The sequence below is a fragment of the Carcharhinus amblyrhynchos genome, chromosome 8 (assembly GCF_965287045.1).
Source record: "Carcharhinus amblyrhynchos chromosome 8, sCarAmb.v2.hapA, whole genome shotgun sequence".
Taxonomy (NCBI): domain Eukaryota; kingdom Metazoa; phylum Chordata; class Chondrichthyes; order Carcharhiniformes; family Carcharhinidae; genus Carcharhinus; species Carcharhinus amblyrhynchos.
In genome coordinates, this window is record NC_137331.1 from 20,778,745 (window position 1) to 20,803,491 (window position 24,747).

General features: G+C 45.9%; 2 protein-coding genes across 2 annotated transcripts in view; one reads left to right on the forward strand and one right to left on the reverse strand.

Moving 5' to 3' along the window:
* The window catches only part of LOC145346461 (solute carrier family 25 member 32-like), a 30,112-nt gene extending 25,146 nt beyond the window's left edge, over positions 1 to 4,966 (forward strand). Inside the window, exon 7 of the mRNA XM_080193763.1 lies at positions 4,264 to 4,966. Within this exon, the coding sequence (XP_080049889.1) occupies positions 4,264 to 4,393 (130 nt within the window). The 3' untranslated portion in view covers positions 4,394 to 4,966. The remainder of the gene's footprint in view (positions 1 to 4,263) is intronic.
* A 655-nt stretch (positions 4,967 to 5,621) lies between these two features.
* Positions 5,622 to 24,747, reverse strand: part of LOC145346460 (frizzled-6-like) — a 91,899-nt gene continuing 72,773 nt past the window's right edge. Inside the window, exons 9-10 of the mRNA XM_080193762.1 lie at positions 8,546 to 8,762; positions 5,622 to 6,024 (exon numbers count right to left, since the gene is read on the reverse strand). Of these exons, the coding sequence (XP_080049888.1) occupies positions 5,879 to 6,024; positions 8,546 to 8,762 (363 nt within the window). The 3' untranslated portion in view covers positions 5,622 to 5,878. The remainder of the gene's footprint in view (positions 6,025 to 8,545; positions 8,763 to 24,747) is intronic.

Below are 24,747 nucleotides of genomic sequence, written 5' to 3' on the forward strand. Positions count from 1 at the left end.
TGAAGGGGAAGGCGAGGGGGCCCGCTGCCACTCTGCAAAGATCAGTGGGAGAGGAAGAAGGAGGGAAGGCCCGCTGCCACTCTGCAGGAATCAGTGGGAGAGAGGGAAGGAGAAGGCCCGCTGCCACTCTGCAGTAATTGGTGGGAAAGATGGGAAGGAAAAGTGGCCCACTGCCACTTTGCAGTGGGAGGAGGGGGGATCTGTGATTGGTCTGGGCGGTGGAGGGGCGGTGATGGGGGTGGTGCCAGCGGGGACTGAATCTTGGCTCATGGTTCCCGCAATTGCAGGGAAGGGAGCCGCTTCAAGCAGCCTACAGGTGCGGGGGCCTGAAAGCTCTCTTGTATGTCAGATCCCTGCTATTGCTAATGCGCATATGCAGCATCAGAGGGCTGCACATGTGCACAACTTCCCTCTGCAGGCTTACTGCAGCCCCGCCCACCAGCTTTTTCAGCGCAAATCTGACACACTCAAAATTTTTCAGAGTGCTAATTGGGGGGCAGTGGTGGGGGGACTAAAAACGGGCCTAAAAGTCGAATCTGAAGCTCTCTCAGTTTCAATTCCACCCAGCGCTTAAGAACAAAAATGGTAAAATCACCCCCAATATGGCGAATTGACTCCTACTATGCTGTAACCATTCAGTAGCTATTGGATAGCTCCACCATTCAAATCCATTTCCTCATCCACGGTCTTCCTCAAAGCCAGCCAATTTAACCAATTTTTTGATCGTCTCTCCTAATATTTCCTTTCTTTGACTTGGTACTTCATTTTTTGATACTTCTGTGAAATGCTTTGAAATGTTCATTTCATAAAACCCCTACAGTGCAGAAGGAGGCCATTTGCCCATTTGTGCACCAACCACAATCCCACCCTATCAGGGGATAGGCCCTATCCCCCGAGCCCCGCATATTTGTCTCTAATCCCTCTGGCCTACGCATCCTGGGACACTAAGGGTCAGTTTAGCATGGCTAATCCATCTAACCCGCACATCTTTGGAGTGTGAGAAGAAACCCGAGCACCCGGAGGAAGCCCATGCAAAGATGCGGTCAATGTGCACACACACACTGACTCAAGCCAGGAATGGAACCTGGGTCCCTGGAGCTGTGAGGTAGCCGTGCTAATCACCTTGTCACTCTTATGTTAATGATACTATATAACTGTTGATGTTGTTTGCTTTGGGCTAACCAAAAGGATCTTTTGGTGCTTATATTGACCTAGATGAGCATATTTGTTTTTCATCATGGTGATGATACAGTGCTATTTTGATATATTTTACGCTCAAGGGGGAACTGCTTTATAATACAATGTTTTTTCTACAGAGAGTCAGTTTGTTTGGAAGGAATGCAGCAGATACTGAGTAAGCAGGATAATTACTTATTTTAGCCATATAAGTGCTTATTTAGCAGAAGGTTAATGGGGATTTTTTTGATTAAAGTAATAAGGTGAGTTAGGTGTACAGGGATTTCTAGTATCACATGATTTCTAGTATCATGTGATACTAGAAATGGGAGGGGCTAAGATTATAGCAGAAAAGCAGTTTCATTTTTATTCTAAGAAAGGTAGTCGCTGCTTGACATGAAATAAAGAGTCTTTGTGTCTCTCTCTGGAAGCTTTCTGCCAGCTCCAGAACTCTTATCCAAATCAGAGTAAGGACATCTGTATTGCCTAACTATTTTGAAAGTGGGGTTTAAGTCTATCTGAGAAATATTGCTCAATTGAAATTGAATAGTAATAAGTTGGGAGTTAAGAGTTTGTTTCTTTTCATGTTTAAAGATTATTCAATGGTAAGAGCTAAATTGTTTCATTTTGTTAGAGGTATATAAGAACATAAGAAATAGGAGCAGAAGTAGGCCATCTAGCCCTTCGAGCCTGCCCCGCCATTCAATAAGATCATGGCTGATCTGTCGCTGCTCCGTTCCACTTTCCCACTTTCTCCCCATAACCCTCAATCCCCTCTCTTATCAAAAACCCATCAACCCGCGTCTTAAAAATATTCAGCGAGGCAGCCTCCACCACTTCAACGGGCAGAGAATTCCAGAGATTCACCACCCTTTGAGTGAAGAAGTTCCTCCTCAACTCCGTTCTAAACCGCCCCCTTTTTATCTTGAGGCTGTGCCCCCTAGTCCTACTGTCTTTTTTGAGCGGGAAGAGTCTCTCCACCTCTATCCTATCCATCCCATTCATCATCTTATACGTCTCAATGAGATCTCCCCTCATTCTTCTAAACTCTAACGAGTACAAGCCCAGTTTATTCAGCCTCTCCTCATAGCTCAACCCCCTCAACTCCGGTATCAGCCTAGTAAACCTCCTCTGCACTCCCTCCAAGGCCAAAATATCTTTGCGCAGGTGCGGCGCCCAAAACCGCACACACTACTCCAGCTGCGGCCTCACCAATGCCCTATACAGCTGCAGCAAGACCTCCCTACTTTTATATTCAATCCCCCTCGCTATGAAGGCCAGCATCCCATTCGCCTTCCTGACCACCTGCTGCACCTGCAAGCTGGGTTTTTGCGACTCATGCACAAGGACCCCGAGGTCCCTCTGCACCGTCACCTGCTGCAGTTTTTCGCCCTGTAAGTAATAGTCCTTCCTACCATTCTTCCTATGAATAAAGTTTATTTTGATAAAACAATCCTGAATTTGTCAGTGAAATCACTCCTGAGGCAAAGCATCCTTTCCTTAAATTCATGTCAAAATAGAAAATTGTTGGAGGCTAATCTGGTTTCATAATACCTTTGGGGTTTCTGATCTGACACCCTAACAATTGTCATATGGCGTCTTAACTCACATGATTTCAATTTGGCTGGATGTATTATGCTTTGTGGCTATGAGCACCATTCCAAGATTGGACTATACAGGTATAATTTCTGCAAGGTTTTCCCAATCTCTCTGCCTAAAAATGGCAGATGAGGCTGACGATAGGTGAAATAAAAAGCTGTTTTCACCAATTAAGGAGAGCTGATGGTACAGTGGCACTGTCACTGGACTAGTGATCCAGCAACCCTAGTTTGCATCCCACGATGGCAGATGGCGAAATTTGAATTCAGTAAAAAAAAATGTGGAATTAAACATTTAGCAATGACCATGAAATCATTGGTGATTGTTATAGAAACCCATCTGTTCATTAATGTCCTTTAGGGAAGGAAATCTGCCATCCTGGCTATATGTAACTCCAGATCTACTGTGATTGACTCCGCTGAAGGGCAATTAGGGATGGTCAATAAATGCTGCCAGCAAAACCCACATCCCATGAAAGAATCAAACAAAAGTTCCAAGCAATGTTACAGCATGAGATTGGTAAAGTTAAGCATTTTGGGGGAATGTCGTATAATCATCTTTGGAATGAGATGTTCAAGTTTTGTTCCAGATGTTTTGATATCTGAATATTTCTTCTTCAACTAACATATACTATTTGCTTTATGTGGGACATAGCTAATTAAATTCCAAACTATTTTTGTCTCCACAGCAGTGATAACAATTCAAAAAGTTTCAAATTGCATGTGAATCTTGAGTATACAGCACCAGGGACCTGGGTTCAATTCCGGCCTGAGGTAGTTGTTTGGAATTTGCACATTCTCCCCTTGTCTGCATGAGTTACCAGTTTCCTCCCATAGTCCAAAGATATGTGGATTAGGTTGATTGACTATGCTAAATTGACCCTAGTGTCAGGAGGATTAGCAGGGTAAATATGTGGGGTTACAGGAATAGGGACTGGGTGGGATTGTGGTTGGTGCAGACCTGATGGGCTGAATGGCCTCCTGCACTGTAGGGATTCTGTGATTCTTATATGTTCATTAATGGCAATAGTTTGGAATACCTGATAGAATCATAGAATTCTACAATGCAGAAGGAGGCCATTTGGCTCATCGGGTCTGCGCTGACTACAATCCCACCTAAGTCCAATCCCTATAACCGCATGCATTTACCCTAGCTAGTCTCCCTGACCCTAATAGGCAATTTAACATGGCCAGTCCACCTAATCTGCACATCTTTGGACTGTGGGAGGAATCCCATGCAGACACGAGAAGAATGTGCAGACTCCACACAGACAGCGACCCAAGCTGGGAATGGAACCCAGGTCCCAGTGCTAACTTGATGTTAGCTTTCAACATTAAAAATATAAAGAGAAGAACTCCCTGGATGTTAAGTTGGGTTTTCTAGTGTTTTTGCGTTGTGACTAAAATAATGACTTGTATATAAATGGGAGGTTATTTTTACTACAGTAATGTGTAATTCCAAAATGGAAAATTGCCATTTGTTTTTCAGAAATGAAGGGGTTCATGGATTTTACAAAGGAGTTGTTCCGAACGTGCTTAAAGTGACTCCTGCATGTTGCATTACATTTCTAGTATATGAAAATGTATCTCAATTTTTACTTGGTTTCCATCAGTCCTGAACTTTAGACTGTTGTCAGAATTTGAATCACAGAGAAGTATTATTTTACCTAAAAACAAAAGTCTACAAGAATGAGAAGAACATCAAGAGCTTACTGACAACTTTTAGCACCCGCAACTGTTAAAATATAACTGACTGTATTTTATGAAACTTTATAAAGTGGATATAGTTTTTTTTTCCATTCATGGGATGTGGGTGTCATCCCTCAAGCTCAAAAGTTAAACTTCTGAAGATCAATTGTTGTCTCTAGGTAAGTTGTTTATTAATATTTAACTCTTTAAAAGTTCAAATTTCCTGACATCATCAGTAAATAATAGAATACAAGAAGCAACTAATGTCAGACTGAGTTGATAAAAACGGTACTCGTTTTATATTCTTGCAACGGTCTTTTGTAATAAACTACATTTGGTACAATAATGCACACTTAATTAATAGTGGTTTATATGTTTTAAAATGTAATTTATTAAGTTAATTATGATTCAGCAAGAAAGGTTTACATATTGTCCTCTGGGAAAATTTACAAGCCAATGTATGAATGTCATAATAATGTTGCTAAAACTAAATATTGCAATGAGCTTTGTTCCAAATTGCAGAATTAAATAAAAATGTTACTTTAAAAGCCTGTCTAAGTGCATCTATGGTACAAAAGAATGAAGTTATAGAGTTTGGGTAAGGTTGATCTTGATGGTCTTTATCAATCATTATTGGTGATGTCAACTCGCAAATTTTAATATTGTCAGTTCATTATATTGAGACTTTTTCTTATGTGGCTACTTTAAAATATCTGTTTAGTTGCTGATTTCAGCTGAGTGGAATCAAAGGCATTAAATGGCTTTGATGGACATTTTTCTACTTCAGCACATTATTTTGAATCATATACAAATATTTCAGATTTAGAACAGGTTCAGGTAGAATAAATCTGATGTTTAACTGTGTTAATTCACCAACACTAATATATCCAGGCTGAATGTGATCACTTCTGTTCTCTTACACTAAATTTGTGCTATTCAAATCTTCCAGATTGCTTTTTTTTAAAGACTATGAATACCCAGTATTCTTGAGTCTTCTACAATAAACAAGCCATGTCAATTTTGCAATTTTCTAACATTAAGGAGTACAGTACTAAAAAGTATTTCAAAAGATACATTGCTTTGGGTGATATCCATTAAGTTGTTTATCACATTTTTATGCAAATGAAAATACATGTTTAATACATAGCTGAATCAATATCAACTGTTTTACAGTCAAGTCAAAATTATTCCTGTATTTAAAGTTTACATTTTTCTTGCATTTCCACACTTGAAAGTTCAGGTACAGAAGTACAACTGCATCCAATTTACTAAAATGAATGTTACATTTATTTTAAATTTCACTTTTTAAAAAATTATCAAAATGTTTAATTAGAAATCTATGTCTGAGACATTTTTATGTCGTTAACTATTTTCCTTCAGTTTGTTCCAATAATTTTCAGCTAAGAAAAACAAAGTTATTTTGGCATCTCCTCGATTATTATCCGTGATACTGAGTTCCAGCCAGTAGAGGCATCACCTTGTGCATAGCCATCTGCGCACAGGCCAACCCAGACTGAAACATCCACTAGTCCCGCATTGATTCCTTCACACAGTCCTTCCACTGAAAAATTCAATAGAAAACTGTTAGGAAATTAGAAAGAACAGAACTAAGATAAAGATTTTTTTTAACAAACAAAGCTGCAGTATAAGCATAGTTTCCTTGTGAAGAGAACATAAGAAATAGGAGCAGGAGTAGGCCATCCAGCCCTCAAGCCTGCCCCGCCATTCAGTAAGATCATGGCTGATCTGTCGTGTCTCAGTTCCACATTCCCGCCCTCTCCCCATAACCCTTAATCACCTCGCTTATCAAAAACCCATCAACCCGCGTCTTAAAAATATTTAGCGAGGCAGCCTCCACCACCTCAACGGGCAGAGAATTCCAGAGATTCACCACCCTTTTGAGTGAAGAAGTTCCTCCTCAACTCCGTTCTAAACCGCCCCCCCTTTATCTTGAGGCTGTGTCCCCTAGTCCTACTGTCCTTTCTGAGCGGGAAGAGCCTCTCCACCTCTACCCTATCCATCCTATTCATCATCTTATACGTCTCAATGAGATCTCCCCTCATTCTTCTAAACTCTAACGAGTACAAGCCTAGTTTATTCAGCCTCTCCTCATAGCTCAACCCCCTCAACTCCGGTATCAGCCTAGTAAACCGCCTCTGCACACCCTCCAAGGCCAAAATATCCTTGCGTAAGTGCGGCGACCAGAACTGCACACAGTACTCCAGCTGCGGCCTCACCAATGCCCTATATAGCTGCAGCAAGACCTCCCTACTTTTATATTCAATCCCCCTCGCTATGAAGGCCAGCATCCCATTCGCCTTCCTGACCACCTGCTGCACCTGCAGGCTGGGTTTTTGCAACTCATGCACAAGGACCCCGAGGTCCCTCTGCACCGTCGCCTGCTGCAGTTTTTCGCCCTGTAAGTAATAGTCCTTCCTACCATTATTCCTACCAAAGTGGACCACCTCGCACTTGCCAACATTAAATTCCATTTGCCATTTCCTGGCCCATTCGCCCAGCCTATGTAGATCCTTCTGCAGACTCTCCACACCCTCCGCGCAATTTGCCGTTCCACCAATCTTGGTGTCATCAGCAAGTTTCGACACCATACACTCGGTTCCCTCCTCCAGATCATCTATATAAATGGTAAATAGCTGAGGCCCCAGCACCGACCCCTGGGGTACTCCACTAGTCACCAACCGCCAATCCGAATAGCACCCATTGACCCCCACTCTCTGTCTCCTATTTGACAACCAATCCTCTATCCACGCTAACACCCTACCCCCAACTCCATGTCCCCTGACCTTCTGCAATAACCTCTTGTGAGGTACCTTGTCAAACGCCTTCTGAAAATCAAGAAAGACCACATCCACCGGCTCTCCTCTATCCACCGCCCTAGACACATCCTCATAGAACTCCAATAAATTTGTCAGACACGACTTCCCCTTAATGAAACCGTGCTGCGTCTGCTCTGTCAAGCAATTCCCCTCAAGATGCCTCGCTATTTCCTCCTTGATGACGGATTCTAACATTTTACCTACAACAGACGTTAAACTAACCGGCCTATAATTCCCTGCCTTTTGCCTGGCACCCTTAAACAACGGCGTAACATTAGCCGCTTTCCAATCTTCCGGCACTTCCCCGGAATCCAGCGACGTCTGGAAAATAACCACCAAGGCATCCACTATCACCTCCGCCGTTTCTTTCAGAACCCTCGGATGCATTCCATCCGGTCCTGGTGACTTGTCCACAATCAGTCCCTCCAGTCTGTCGAGCAGACTAAAGAGAAGCTTTAGATAAGATGCACTAATGTTCACCATTAAATATTGCATGGGTTCTTTAACTCTACCAACTCATGCATGAGACAAATTACTTTTTGATGTTTTTGTATTTGTTTCAATGCTTTTCTCTGATTGATTTTTAACTTAATGTTGAAAAAAATCAAGCTTACAAGAAGACTACCAAAGCTTCATCCCAGTTGCCATTCTTCATGTATCAGTTAAGCCATTTGATATTTATTGTCAAGCCTAATTCTGACTTCCCCATTCTGTCAAGCTGCCATTGGATATTGATGAGGAATGAAGAGGCTGGGCTTAAAAATTCAGGAGTGAATTCAGGAGCTGGAGTCTAGAAAGCTGGCCTTAAAATTGGGAGATAAGAAATTTGAGACTAGAAATTAGCGAATAAGAAATCTTGGCAGCGAGTTGGGGAAATGAACATGGGCTAGAAATTGGAATGATGGGATGGGGCCTAGAATTTGATGAGTAGGAGGACTGTGCAAAATGAACCTCCTTGCGTTATCAGCATAAGCTATATGTGCTGGTCATGAAAAAGATGGAAATCTGACAAAACACTGGAGCAACTGAGGGGTAAGATCAGGAGGGTAGCAAATGGTTATTATGCAGCAGCATATCCTGACTTGAAACATTGGCTCTATTCTGCCTCCATAGATGTTGCTAGACCTGAAATTTTCCAGCATTTTGATTCTGATTTAAATTCAATATTTGGTAACTGAGTTTTACACAAGTTTTTTAATGAAAATATAATTAGTTGCTAAAGCAAAAGTGTATTTTATGACATACCTGAAGATGTGCGATGTATATTAATAGTAGAGTTGAATTCTGGGCTTCCTTGATCTAAATAGACAATGGCTTCAATTGGCAGTGGACCATTGCACTCTGCCCCATTAAATGTAAAGTACCAGCGCTGACAGCAAGCACTTTTGCATTTCAGGCGAAGGGAACCAATGAATAACACCCTGAGAGCACTGTCTGTGCGCATCTTCGTGAATGTACATTCCTGAGGCAAGACACAAATAAGCATAAAGTCAATACTTAAAATATCTTAACATATTCTATGACTGTACATCATATTCTCCTCTATAGAACTGGATGAATTTCTTTCTATCAAAGCACGAAGCTAAAGAGCTGGTGCTTTGGGGAAGAGGGGTTCCTTTGTGTGGGACTAAAAAAGGAAAGAAATATGTTAGTGAGATGGACTCTACCTGAACAGGGTGGGTTCAATGATCTTGTAGCATAAGTAAATAAGTGACAAAGGTTTTAAATTAGTAAAATTGGAGGATTGGGTGTACAGAAAATGAAATCAGCCTGAATATAAATGAAATGAGCGGGCGTAGAAAAGACTGAACTAAGTGATAACTAAAAGGTCAGGGGATAGATGGTATCGAACAGGAGAGTAAAATGATGGTTAAAAATGAATCAATAAATGTACAGTGATACAACGCCTATAATAAAACAGTAAAACTGGAATATTTTGCAAGAAACCAGACACAGACTTAGGACTGATAATATTACAGGATATATAATGTATTTAGGAAAGATACAGAAGGAAAAGGTTAGTGTGGTTGGGTGAAGTATCTGTTCTCATTAGGGAAAACATAATGGCAGTGGAAAAAAATGATGTCTGCTTCCATTTCCCCGTGATGATTACTCAATCAGGCAAATGATTAAAGTGTTCCTTGAGGCTTTGGAAACGTATCCCATCATAAGTCAAATCTAAGGAGAACAAGGAGGAAGAGAAACGTGCCTAAAAACCTATAAAGGGGTTATTTATTCCATGTGTAAAGAAGACTGTCATAAGCTATGGGTTGCGGAATTAATTGGGTATTCTGCAGTTCACTTATGTATCTTTAGCATCTACCATCCTAATATTAATTGCAATGATTTGTTTTAAACCATAAGACATAGGAGCAGAATTAAACCACTCGGCCCATTGAGTCTGCTCTGCCATTCAATGATGGCTGACATTTTTCTCATCCCCATTCTCCTACCTTTTCCCCATAACCCTGATCTCCTTATTAATCAAGAACCTAACTATCTCTGTCTAAAAAGAACTCAATGACCTGGCCTCCACAGCCATAGAATCCCTACAGTGCAGAAAGAGGCCAGCTGGCCCATCGAGTCTGCACTTATCACAATCCCACCCAGGCCCTACCCTCGTATCCCTACACATTTTACCCACTAATCCCTCTAACCTATACATCTCAGGACACTAAGGGGCAATTTTAGCATAGCCAATCAACCTAACCCACACATCTTTGGACTGTGGGAGGAAACCAGAGTACCCGGAGGAAACCCACGCAGACATGAGAAGAATGTGCAAACTCCACACAGACAGTGACCCAAGCTAGGATTTGAACCCATGTTCCTGCAACTGTGAAGCAGCAGTGCTGACCACTGTGCTACCATGCCACCCTTCTGTGGCAGAGTTCCACAGATTCTCCATCCTCTGGCTGAAGAAATTCCTCCTCATCTCTGTTTTGCTATTAGATTAAAAGCAAGCAATGAAATTAAATTAATTCTCTCTCCCTTAGATTTTAGAACTTTTCCAAATTTGGATTACACAGTGATGAGTCAAATGCTTAGCTACAGATGTATCTTAGGTCCAACATATCTTACAAGTTGTAGACATAAATTTGGGGTCAATTTTATTCTAATCTGCCAATTGGGAAAATGATGAGATCAGGTGCGAAGGTGATTTTACATCTTTATGAAGAGTTGTTTTGGGAAGGGTATAAATTGGCATTCCATCCAATATCATGGATTTCCTGCCCAACAAAATAAGTTAAAACTTTTCCAAAGTTATCATTTTAAACTTTAAACCTATAAGTTGTTTTCCCTATACACCATGAGAACAATTTTTTGGTAATAGACATCATGAAGATCATTCCAACTGAAAGAGTCACATAACATCAATGTGGAACTGTTAAGTGTAATATCTGATGAAGAGAAATAGATAATGAAAACATGTGTATGATGAAACCTAGCGTCTTTATTTCAGTATGTATGAGAGGAATATGTGTAGAAAGACCACAGAGAACATTATTGCAGTACAAGTATGAGAGTGAAATGATACTGCTCCTGAATCAATTTAGATGCAATACTGTAATCCAATGCAAAGAAAATTACTTCAACATAAGATATTATAAGTCATTAAAATGAATCAATATACTTTCCTCATGCTTCGTCTGAACCTCAGAGCACATTGTACATAGAGCTGTTGATCAGTATAATTTCAGTATCAAAAGTATGGTCATATAAATTAGCTAAGCTTGACCTCTCCCAGTTTCAACAGGGGTCACTAGTTGAAATTATTTTTTCCTTCCTGGGAACTGAGAAAACGTAGCATCCTCAATGCTTCTCTATCTGAAATCAGCCAACACTGCAGGAAACCAGATACTGAACCAAGGATCTTCTGAGTCAATATAACTTAATCATATTATGCTAAACTATAACTTACTACACAACTTCTCATTCAAACTGACCCTCAAAGTGAAGTGTCCCCTACCAAATGAAGAATTGTAATCAAGTGAGTGTCCAAGAATTTATTAATCTCATTGTGTAGGGAAATAATTTTATGCTTATGTAACTGTAAGCAGTACCCTGTGTTATGGGTTTATTAAGAGACCAATGGGTTAATTTTCACATTCACCGTTTGGGCCAGCAATCCATTCTCAGATTATCGTCCATTGTAGAACCTCTCTGATTTCTTCCTATTGACGATATGGCATTGTAATGGTCAGGTTCTACAACTGCTGTAATTGATCAGGATAGAAATAGGAGCAGAACATTTAGAACAGAAGGTGGCTATTCAGCCCAATGTATTCATGCCAACCAAAAAGAAGCCACACAGCCTAATCCCACTTTCCAGTTCTTGGCCTGTAGTCTTGCAGCTGACGATATTTCAAGTGCATATTCATATATATATATACATAATATATATATTTTATATATGATGAGGATTTCTATCTCTAACACCCTTTCAAGCAGAGTTCTAGACTACCATCACTATCTCTGAAAAGTTTCTCCTCAAGTCACCTCTAATTCTTCTGCCAATTTAAAACTTATGCTCCCTTATTATTGATCTCTCTGCTAAGGGCAAATGGTCCTTTCTATCTAGTCCCACCATAATTTTGTGCGCCTCAGTTCAATCTCCCCTTACCTGTAATTGGTTGTGTCAGATACAGTGACCCTGGGTGAGCTTGTCCCAGGCTTTAAAGTTGATATCAGAACTCCTAACAGAAGTCTTCAGAAAGTCTGTGTCAGGCTTCCTCTGACTGACAAGAGAGTGCACCCAAGCTTAATCTCTCCACGGAAGATTTGCTTTGGCAAGTGTCCTAGATTCTGGCTACATGATTGTAGTGTTAGGATTTGAAACATATGGGGCTGCGTAAATAGCACCTCCTATAATGATGAGTCAGAGGGACAATGTTCATGGCTCTTGCAGTTTAACATCTAGTCATGGTTTTTGGTACATAGTTTGGTTATATATATTAAACTAATTATTATTTGGACAAGCATTCCTCAGCTAGACTAATAGACATACAACAACCAACCCAACTCGGTTGCAGGAAAGTAGTGGCGTAGTGATAAAGTTACTGGACCAGTAATTCAGAGGCCCAGGCTGATGTTCCCAGTATACAGATTCAAATCCCACTACTGCAGCAGGTGGAATTTAAATTCAATTAATAAATCCAGAGCTAAAACCAAGTCTAATGGTGACCATGAAACCACTGTTGATTCTCGTAAAAACCCATCTGATTACTAGGAAAGAAAATTACTGTCATTACATCCGGTCTGGCTTACATGTGATTTCAGACCCACACCGATATTGTTGACACTTAAACGTCCTTGCAAGCCACACAGTTTAAAATGAATGAATCTGGTTGGACTTCATCCTAGGTGCTAGAAAACCAGCAAAACCAGCCCAATGAACACTGTCTAACATCTGGGGGCTTACACCAAATTTGGAGAACTGTCCCACAGACTTAGCAAGCAAAGTCTGACATAATCACACCTAACAGACAACATCTTTGCCACCACCATCACTGGGTATGGTCCTGGAAGGCTCCACAAATATTCCCATCCTCAATGACAGAGGTGCCCAACACATCAATAGAAAGGACAAAGCTGAAACATTTGCAGCCATATTCAGCCAAACGCTCATAGTTGGTGATCCATCTTGGCATCTCCTGGTGTCACCAACATCACAGAGACCAATCTTGAATCAATTTGGTTCACTCCCCATGATATAAAGAAACAGCTGAAGGCAATTGTAATAACTCCACGGAGGCAAAAGTTCCATCACCAAGTTACTTTATTTACACCATACATCTGTACACAGCCGGTTGTTCAGTTGCTCCGTGCTGAATACAGACTGGGAGTCTGACACACCTGCTTTAAATAAGGAGCATAAGGCTCCTAATTTAACCATCAATTAGAACTTATCAGGTACCACATTTTTGTGTACCAACCAAATAAACAAAATCAAATTAACTCAGGGGCAACTCAAAAAGGGCAGCTCCCTAAAAGGAGGGCAACTACCCAAACAAAACAAACTGGAAAGAAAACTTTAAACATCAAATTAAAATGTGATCATCGAGCTCAATAATATACCACAGTCCCTATGGTGCCAGCGGGGCACAGAAGGCATCAACTGTCCCTCCGGACACCACATGCTGCCTTTCCAGGGACACCTGGCCATGAATAGAGCCATGGTAGATGGGCAGACAGTCAGGTTGGACGACTCCCTCGATCACCCACAGCCTGTCCTGTTGATGGAACACCTTGCTAGGCCCAGGAACAAGTTCACGAGGAGGTCCTCCACCTTCCCCGCTCCCACCCCCTCCGCACCAGGCGTCCGTACATCAGGAGTGTGGGACTGAAGTGCAAACAAAACATCAATAAGAGATTTTTAAGAAAACTGTGCAGCCTTTTACATTGAACATAGACTTGGTCCACAGACACCACAAGGTTGCAAAAAGGGCACGCTTGGGAGCCCGTGAAGCGGAAGAACCTATACATGCAGCACTCTCCACCCCACGTCCCCGAGATAGTGGGGGCAGATCCCTCCATAAAGGGACTTCCGCTGCCCAGCGGCAACAAGACGCACCCAGGTGTGTCCAGGCAACGGGCGAGGACACGGTAGTGGAAGGTGTGCAGCAGCAACTTGTATAGGAAACGCCTCCATGTGGTGGCAAAGGGCACAGAGGGCATTTGCATGAGATGACTCAAGCTGTGAGGCACCTGATCTGGGAAGGGGGGGCGAGGGGGTGGGGTCGAGGTTTTGGGCCAATGTGAAACTCTGTCTGAGCAGAGGAACTCTCGGGCAGGATCCCACCACACAATTGTGCCTCCTCGAGACCACGTATGCCCTCGGGTCCGAGTATGACCGTCTTAAGTTCTTGGATGGCTTTGGCTTTGTGTTGGACTGCCATCCTGTGCGCTCAGCCAGCACGTGGGGGTTCATGCAGCCCCCACTCCTCCCCCACCCAGCGTACTCCTGATCCTGGTCACCCTGGCATCCACAACCCTCCTGTCTGCCACCTGAAGTTATACAGTTGGAGGAGCAGATTCCTGAGCAGCGGCTCTCACAAGATAGCCGCCACTCCTGATGGGAGAGCCAGGCGACCATGTTCCAGACTTTCAGAAGATCCTGGTGAAAAACGGACAATGCCTGCAAGGAGACCCGAAGGCTCCACAGATTTATATGCAGGAGCTGCGTGTCATAATTCAGGCCTTGCAACTGGCGGGAGAAATATGTCGCCAGGGCACACCATCATGGAGGAGACTCGATGTAAAGGTATCTCTGCAGGGTCTGGAAACGGAAGTCGCCACCTGAGTGTGAAGGCGCACCAGCCCCTGACCGCCCTCCCTAAGCAGGAGATGCAGAACCTCAGCAGGGACCCAGTGCAGTCTGTTGTCCCCGAAGAACCAGACGTGGGTTTTCTGGATATTGGTGACAAAGCCGGGGGAGGGGTCAAAGTGACCAGCCGGTACCACAGCACGGAGGCGATCAGCTGGTTTATGATGAAAACTCGTGCCCTGTGAGACAGCACTTGGAACAGTCCTGTCCAGCAATTCAGCCAAGTGGGTGACTTTGGTCTCCAACGCCTGCCAGTTCACCGGCCAGGATTCCTTGGCTGGGCAAAGATGGATTCTCAGGAAGTGGAGGCCGGTCCTGTTTCAGGTGAAAGGCCTGAGCTTCTCCGGAAGTGGGTCCATCTGCCGCGGACCAACCAGGAGTCCGGAGCACTTGTCCCAGTTGATCCTGTAAAAAGTCTGACAAGTTGATCCTGGCAGAGGATGTGGTGGAGTACACCGCCTGGCAGTCTCCCATCATCCGCAGGTCAGCCCAGGTCCGTGAACGTGAGGAGCACATCATAAGCTGACAGAACTACCCCAATGCCCGGCCTGCGCAGAATCAAACCCAACAACCTCCTCCGTAAGAGGCGCAGGAATGGCTCCATGCAATTCGAATACAGTTGGCCGGGCAAGGAGCAGCTCTGCCGCCCTCCCCTCCCAAAGCAAAGCAGCGCCGTTAACCTTAATTAGACACTCTCCAGCAGAGTACAGTAATCGGATCCGGGCGACAAAGTGCAGCCCAAACCGGAATGCCTGCAGAGTTCGAGCAGATACTCGTGATCCACCCTGTCAAATGCCTTCTCCTGGTCAAGGGACAAGAAGGTGCTCAACAGACCAGCCCTCTGGGAATGATGGATCAGGTCCTGGACGAGGTGGAGATTGTCGTGAATTGAACGGCCCAGGACTGTGTAGGACTGGTCAGGGTGGGTCATTTGGTCCAGCATGGAGCCAAGGTGTGATGCCATAGCCCTGGTGAAGATTTTGTAGTCCGTGCTGAGGAGGGAGACCCAACAACAACACAACACAACAACACTTCTTTGGCAGCAGAACAGTGAAGGCCCTGTGCCACAAAAGGGGTATCTCCCCAGTTGCAAGACTCTTCACCAGGACTCCGCATAGTCGTTCCCCAGGACATTGCAGAGCTCCCTGAAGAACTCCACTGTCAGCCCATCCAGCCCTGGGGCTTTGCCCCGCTGGAGGCTGTCGAGGTGCCGGTCAGCTCGGCCAGGCTTATAGGAGCCTCAAGCCCCTCTGGGCTAATCCTCCCTCAAAACTCTGCTGGTATTCTCCCTGGACGGATCTGGAGAGAAAAGAGCAGTGTAGTAATCTTGGGCAATGGCCGGATGCCCTCCGGATCCGAGACAGGGGAACCATCGTTGGCCAGCAGCATAAGGAACTGCTGATGGTTAGCCTGCCCTTTTCCCCGTGAATAGAAGAAAGGGGAGCTACAGTCCAGGTCCACTCAGAACTGGAGCGGCAACCTCACATCTGTGCTGCGAGATCCGATGAGTTGCTGGTCCCACAGCACTCCCTTCTTCTCCCTGTACTCTAACTGCAGGGCCGGGTCCACATTGGGCTGACTGAGGCATGACTCCGGGTCAAAAGCTTCCTGCTTCAACTCCTTGACCTCGGATTTCCACCTGTGTCGACCCCTCGCATACTCCTGACGGAAGGTACAGATGTGAGTCTTGACCACATCCCACCATAGCTTCAAGGAGAGGAAGCCTCCCTTCTCCAGACAGCCCAGAAATGATGAAACGAGTCCAGAAACCACCCGTCCACCAACAACAGGTTGTTAAAGTGATGTTCAGGAGATGAATGACCATGCGCCCTCGTCAAGTGCAGCAATTGGCTTGGTTCCTTGACCCCCAGGATCTCCGGCTGAAAATGTGGGGCCAACAAGATAGCCACCCCACTAGAAGCGAGTGTGAGATGGCTCATTAGATACACCCTCCACCCCCCCCGGCCACTCCCCCCCCCCCCCCCCCCCCCCCCACCACCACCCCCCCCCCCCCCCCCCACCCCGCCTCCTCCAAGAGTCATCGCGCTTCATCTCCTGGAATGGTACAGGTTTCTTGCAGGAAACACACTGCATACTTCCAGTCCTGGAGGACCGAGAGCCTGCAGAGTGGCTCACTGCTCCTGTTAAGAACATAGGAAATAGGAGCAGGAGTAGGCCATCTAGCCTTTTGAGCCTGCCCCGCCATTCAATAAGATCATGGCTGATCTGAAGTGAATCAGTTCCACTTTCCCGCTTTCTCCCCATAACCCTTAATCCCCTTGCCTACCAAAAACCTATCTACCCGCGTCTTAAATATATTTAGCGAGGCAGCCTCCACCACTTCAACAGGCAGAGAATTCCAGAGATTCACCACCCTTTGAGTGAAGAAGTTCCTCCTCAACTCCGTTCTAAACTGCTCCCCCCTTATCTTGAGGCTGTCCCCTCTAGTCCTGCTGTCCTTTCTGAGCGGGAAGAACCTCTCCACCTCTACCCTATCCATCCCTTTCATCATCTTGTACGTCTCAATGAGATCTCCCCTCATCCTTCTAAACTCTAACGAGTACAAGCCCAGTCTATTCAGCCTCTCCTCATAGCTCAACCCCCTCAACTCCGGTATCAGCCTAGTGAAATGTTAATGTTGAGGTTGGCTGTGGTCGCCTTCATTTAGTGCTCCCGTTACCATCCACGTATCTAGTTGTCTGAGTGGCGGTGCAAGACGCGCCAGTCCACTCCCCCATGAGCCCGATGAGGAACCCTTGTGCTTGGCACTGCTCTCTTCATCCGAGTCCAGCGCCGCTTGTGAGCAGGCCCACACAGACCGGATGAGCAGCACCAGGTCTGACCAACAATCAAGGGCCAGTTGGACACTTCCAGGGTGACCAGAATGTGTTCTTATAAAGGCCTCGAATTCTCTGGGGGCGGCTCAGTGGGAGACATTAGGGTGTCCCTGCCTCACCCTAGGTGGACTCAGAAACATTCCTGAGCCCACCACCGAGCAGCTCTCCTCCTCAGGCCAGTTGCCCTCTGACTCCGGGTCTCCCACCGGAGTGCGTATGGCAGGTGACACAGAGCCACCAACCTAGCTCCCCCCCACCCCGAGCCCACCCCCCCAGGACTGATGGAGGGGGGGGGTTCCCCATGGGCACCTCCCTTGCTTCTGGGCCCGAGGGTGGCAGAGGTTCAGTCCCCCACCCTGCTCCAGACACCTAGAAAACCCACAAGTCCAGAGAAACCTCCCGTTGGAGAGTGGAGGTGCCCATCATCAAAGGTTGGGCTTTCTTCACCACTGCCACCCAAGGAACTACACAGTGGGGTGCTGCCGCAGTCCTCCCGCGTCCAGAAAATGAACTCCTCCAGGGTGCAAAATTGCACCAGACGGAATGGAAACACGGGGGTACTGCTCGCACCTGGCCCCGGGGTGTCCCGCTCGGGGGACTGCAGCAACGAGTATTTAATTCCTTTTTCTGGCCCCCGCTCTTGGGGCAAAGCACAAAAATGGGTGGGGGCGGGGCAGGGGATAGTGTAAATAGGGAGAGGGGCATGGGCACCACCACCTCTATGCTAGGGGAAGGGGTGCGGGGTGTCCCACTGGTGATGGGGTCCCCCTTCCCTGAAGTGTAGCGCCTTCTCTTAAGGGGCATCCCTCGCACATTGTCTTTCTCCATCATGCCCCGCCCCTTGGGCTTTCCTTTCCCTTTCCCAGGAGATGTCACAGTTTCCGGTTCGGGGTCATGTGTCCCCCCCCCCCCCCCGCCATGCCTGGAGTCAGGAGCCCGCACATCTGTGACTCCAGGCCCAGCACAGGATGCTGAGGCATCAATGGGCCTGGTTGAAGGAGTCAGGTTTTTTCCCCAAGCCAGCTGCTGGCATGACTGGGGTAGTGGGGGGTTCTTCTTGTTCTTCTTCGTGGTCTTCTGGCCATGTGGATGCTCCGCTCCACCCCTCCCCCCCCACCAGCAGCCAAGGTGGCAACAGCTGTCGGCGTGGCCTCCCCTTGCAGGGGACCAGGTGGTACTTCCTAGGGGGGAGGGGGGCTGTGGTGCCAGCTGTAGCTGCTTTGAGGTGGGGGTCAGCTGCCTTGGAGGCAGGGCAATTCTTCCTAACATGCCCCACCTCCTTACATGCAAGGTACCAGAAGACACATATGTTGTCCCTTCGAACGGTATGTTGAAGCCCCCCTCAAATAACTCCAACCGGGCCAGGCGAATGAAGACCTGGTGCCGGAAGGAATACACATGCCAAAGGGCAGAGTCCTGAAGGCCGAGCGGGATCAGCACCACCCCAGATCTGACCTCTCCCAGTAGATGGAGGTGGGGGAGGAGGAGCTCCACGAGGATAAAGGGAAGGACATTCGAAAGGACAACCCTCTGGGAGGTGGCCTCAAGGGGGTCCACCATCAGAAAAGTCCCGCCCCACCATGAGCCCCATTTCCAGGGCAAGGTGGATTGCCCACTCGGTCTTCAGGAAGAATACAGCCTTCCCGTACATCTTAGAGGCTGCTACAATAGCTGAGGGGCCGACAACCAGAACTGTTGCCCCGACGCAGGGCTCTTTGGTCATGTCAGGAAGGGCGTTGCACTTGACGTCGAGTTGCCTTGTTATAAGGCGGAATGGTGGCAGGGCCTTGGCTAATGCCACACCCGCATAGGTGGGCCTGAAAGGCCTGCCACCAACAACGATGGGTGGTCACCATGTTCTCAGTGGATGCTACGCCCACCCTGAGACTGCCCAGATGTTACGGTTTGGTGTATTATTTCTTTTTTTACCCTGTCGGGTTGCAGAGAGGATTGGGTGGGGACCTGTCCGGCCCTTTCAACAGGAACAGCAAGGGGGTAGAGAGGGAACATAGAACATAGAACATTACAGCGCAGAACAGGCCCTTCGGCCCACGATGTTGTGCCGACCAGTTACAAAACAATGACCCACTAACCTAAACCAATCCCTTTTCGTCCATAAACGGAAGGAAGGGTGAGTATGGTTGGGGGGGGGGGGGTTCTCTGCCCATCTGTTGGGGAGAGGGTTTCAGAGAGAGAATGAGGGAGGATGGGTGGGATGTGGGTCTAGGTGCTCTCTCCCTGGTTTCAGAGAGGGAGTGAGGGGGACAGAGAAGCAGGAGGGAGGACAAGAGACAGGGCACTGAGGTAGGCTAGTGTCCTTGGTCAGGAGGAGAGAAGAGGAGGTGCCAGTGTTGGGGGCAGCAGCAGTGGGTGGAGGGACTTTTAGTCTTCAGCACTTCAGGCCTAATAAAGAGTCCAGGGTGTCTTCACCCTCCCTCCCCTCCCTTTCAGGCACAGACCTTTGGTGAATGGGAGCACCAGCCCAACAATTCAGTCCTTTGATGTTACTTTTTCCCCTTTGTTGGCTGTTGTCCTCCCTCCTGCAGATGAAATCTGGGCCCTGAGCCTCCAGGCCCAAGGCCTCTGGTCTTTTTGGGCCTCTCTCTCTCTCTCTTTCCCAACAACAGAGCATTTGGCAGTGGCTGGATGTTCAGGGACTGATGGCTCTTCCTTCCTCTTTCCTTCCAAACAAACAGTCCCTCTACAGAGGCAAAAGTCCTGTCACCAAATTACTTTATTTACACCATACATTTGTACACAGCCAGCTCTCCAATTGCTCCCTGCTAAATGCAGACTGGGAATCTGACGCACCTGCTTTAAATAGGGAGCATGAGGCTCTCTGATTTAACTATCAATTAGGACTCATCAGGTACTTCTTTTTGGTGGATGTGTCTGAAGTCTTGGAGCTTGACTTCCCTATGTCAACCTATAAATGGTCTTGGAGGTTTAGTCTAGCAAGAGACTGTAGCTACATCAAATACCCTAGACCAGCGGAGCAGTCCTCTTCTAGGGAGTCATCTTCTGTGACCGAACGCTGTGCTTCGGGAGGGATGCACATGGAACTGTGAGGGAAGGGGGGCACATGCCTGGCCAGCTAAATCAGCCGATCAACCCTAGCGATGAATTGGGTGACAGATGCTGCAGCCAGATCACCCTCACATCCAGGGGGACTCACCAGGTAGTTCATACTCTAACAAACCAACCTCATTAGCCTGGCTGAAGTCATCACACAATGGAAACTGCAAAGGCTTTCATCCCTGACAACATTCAGATGGCAGCACTGAAGACTTCAACTCCAGAACCTACTGTGCCCCGAGCCAAGCTGTTACAGTACAGCTACAACGCTGACATCTACCTGGCATTAAAGAAAATTGCCCAGGTATGCCCTTTACACAAAAAGCAGGACAAATCCAATCTATCCAAATACAACCCCATCAGTCTACTCTGAATTGTCAACAAAGTGATAGAAGATGTCATCAACAGTGCTATCAAACAGCACTTACTCAGCAATAACCTGCTTGCTGACATGCAGTTTGGGTTCTGTCAGGCCACTCAGCTCCTGACCTCATTACAGCCTTGTGCCCAACATGGACAATACAGCTGAATTCTAAAGGGAGGTGAGAGTCCCTGCCCTTGACATTAAGGCAACATTGGACTGAGTTTGGCATCAGAAACCCTGGCCAAACTGACGTCAATGGGAATTGGGAAAACTTTCCACTGGTTGGAGTCATACTTAGTACAAAGGAAGATAGTTGTGGGTGTTGGACGTCAATTATCTCAGCGGCCGAAATCCTTGCAGGAGTTACTTAGATTTGTGACCGAGACCTGACCATCTCCAGTTGCTTCATCAACGATCTTCATTTTAAAAAAAAGTCAGAACTGCTGATGATTGTGGATGATTATACAATGCTCAGCACCATTTGTGATTCCTCAGATATCGAAGCAGTTGTTTACTCAACTCATTCCTGGGAAGGCAGGCCTATACCCATTGGAGTTTAGAATAATGGGAGGTAATCTTCTTCAAACATGTAAGATCCTGAGGGGACTTGACAGTGTAGCTATTGGGAGGATGTTTCCACTTGTGGGGAAGACAAGAACTAGGGGAACAATTTTAGAATAGGAGCTGTCAACTTTAAGATTGAGATAAGGATTTTTTTTTCTCTCAGATGTTGTTAGTCTGTAGAATTCTCTTCCTTAGAAAGCAGTGGAGGCTGGATCACTGAATTTATTCAAGGCAGAGTTAGACAGATTTTTGACAGACAAGGGAGTCCTGCTCATAAGCCCTATATTCCTACGTTCCTAGTTTGTGTCCATGTGCAGCAAGATCTGGCCATCACCCAAGTTTGGGCTGATAACTGGTAAGTAACATGCACACCACACAAGTGCCAGACAATGTCCATCTCTAAAAAGAGAGAATCTAACCATTGCTTCGTGATAATCAACAGAAATACCAGTAATTGATTGTCCCGCTATCAACATCCTGGGGGTCACCATTGGCGACAAACTGAACTGCACCAGCCATATAAATAATGTGACTACAAGGGCAGGACAGAGGCTGGGGATTCCATACTTTGTAACTGACCTCCTGATGCCTCAAAACTTATCCAGCATCTACAAGGCACAAATAAGAATTGTGATGGAATACTTGCCCCTTTTCTTGATTTGTGCAACTCCCACAACATTTAAGAAGCTTGATGCCATCCAGGACAAATTAGCCCACTTGATTGGCACCCTACACACCACCTTAAAAATTCACTCCCTCCACCACTGATTATAGTAACTCACCAAGGCTCCTTCTACAGCACTTTCTCAATTCACAACCTCTACCGTCTAGAAGGACAAGGGCAACTTGGAAAAAACTGGTAATAAACTGAAACCTTGGGCTCGAGATAAAGCTTTCTGGAGCAGGCTGGTACATTATTTCAGTTTTCTTTGTGCTGATTGTAAGGATGAAGTTGTTGCAAGCATTGGAGAATAAGTCTATGTTAGATGCATGTTCAACTCTGATGCACAGTCATTAACAGGAAACTGCAAATTATGTTCTTGGAGATCTTGATCTTTGCCTGGACTCATCTCAGATTGAGCAGTTACCCAGCCACACTATGTCAGGGATGTAAAGGAGGGGTCGCACATCTCACAGCAGGCTCACTACACTTTTTAGAGTGGCTTATTCTATATTGGTTTGCACCTTCACCCAGCTCTCAGTTTGTTGATAGTATGTGATAGCAACTACAGCCAGTACGCCATTCCAACAGGTGGGCCAAACCAGATGAGAGTAACCATCGGGTCACCTAGCATCAGCAATTTTCTGCCACAGCATGTAAAGACTGACTTTGGTGGACCAGACAGATGAAATCAATCTAAGGTCCAACAGGTCAGCATGATGTTATCAAATTCATCGAGATTGGCAAGAAACTGGTCACTTATTGCATCTGGTTCAACACCAGCACCTATTCACTGGACCACGCTAGGTCTTGACAAAACAGTGAGGCTGACGATGTGTAAGGCGAATGGGATGCTGGCCTTCATAGCGAGGGGGATTGAATATAAAAGTAGGGAGGTCTTGCTGCAGCTGTATAGGGCATTGGTGAGGCCGCAGCTGGAGTACTGTGTGCAGTTTTGGGCGCCGCACCTGCGCAAGGATATTTTGGCCCTGGAGGGAGTGCAGAGGAGGTTTACTAGGCTGATACCGGAGTTGAGGGGATTGAGCTATGAGGAGAGGCTGAATAAACTAGGCTTGTACTCGTTAGAGTTTAGAAGAATGAGGGGAGATCTCATTGAGACGTATAAGATGATGAATGGGATGGATAGGATAGAGGTGGAGAGACTCTTCCCGCTCAAAAAAGACAGTAGGACTAGGGGGCACAGCCTCAAGATAAAGGGGAGGCGGTTTAGAACGGAGTTGAGGAGGAACTTCTTCACTCAAAGGGTGGTGAATCTCTGGAATTCTCTGCCCGTTGAAGTGGTGGAGGCTGCCTCGCTAAATATTTTTAAGAAGCGGGTTGATGGGTTCTTGATAAGAGAGGGGATTAAGGGTTATGGGGAGAGGGCGGGAAAGTGGAACTGAGCCACAACAGATCAGCCATGATCTTATTGAATGGCGGGGCAGGCTCGAAGGGCTAGATGGCCTACTCCTGCTCCTATTTCTTATGTTCTTATGTTCTTAACTCTCCTTCACTATAGTCCAACTCACATGCAAATCACGTTTATCGTCTTTCTATCACCAATTCGCTGATTTATACCAGGAAAGGATGGGACTTAGTAGAAAGTTCCATGGGAACCCCACTGGAAATAGTTTTCTAGATTGGAAAATGATTTTCAGAGACTTCTATAATTTCCCTCTTGCTTTCACTTAGCTGTCTGAGATATATTTCAGGTCTGACACTGTATCCACTTTCAAACATGCTAAACCCCTTAATATTTATTCTCTGACCATTTAATTCTCTTCCTTAACTACAATTTCTGCATTGTCCCCATTTTTGTGCAGATGGATTGCGAAGACTTAACCCTAGGCTGCAGTCAAACTTGCCCTGCTTTTCCCTTAAAATTCTTCCTGATGTTTCCTTGTTCAATTTATGCCATATCTAGTTTTAGTCACAAGGTGGCATTGTGATAGCAACAAAAAGCATTACTCTGCCAATCTGTACATCAATAAATATTCACCTTATTTGTTTTCACCTAATTTTTCTGTGAAAGCCTAGATATAATTTTGAGTGTCTGTATTTTAAAGAATGGCCCTATTGACCCACCAAAGTAATTGAGACATATGGAGAAATAAAACCTTGCCGAAATTCTTCCCTTCATCAGTATCACCAAATAGGTGAGACTGCCATCCCGAGGTAAGATTCCAGCCTTCATCTAGATCTGGCAGATGGGAACATTGCCAATTCTCAGGAAGAGAATGGGACAGCACGGTGGCACAGTGGTTAGCACTGCTGCCTCACAGCTTCAGGGACCTGGGTTCAATTCCTGGTCTCAGGTTACTGTCTGTGTGGAGTCTGCATGTTTATCCCGTATATGTGTGGGTTTCCTCTGGGTGCTCCAGTTTCCTCCCACAGTCCAAAGACGAGCAGACGACAGTGACCCTGGCACTGTGAGGCAGCAGTGCTAACACTGTGCGTTCTCCGGTCTTATATGCCCCACTACCGCAGAGAGATCAGAGAACCCAGGAATCCTAGTCATGGGTGAGGTCGGAGAATTCTGGTCCATTACATTCTCTCAACCTCATTTTATTGAGCGCGGGGAAGCAGCAAAATTGGGCCGAATGGCCTCTTCCTGCACAG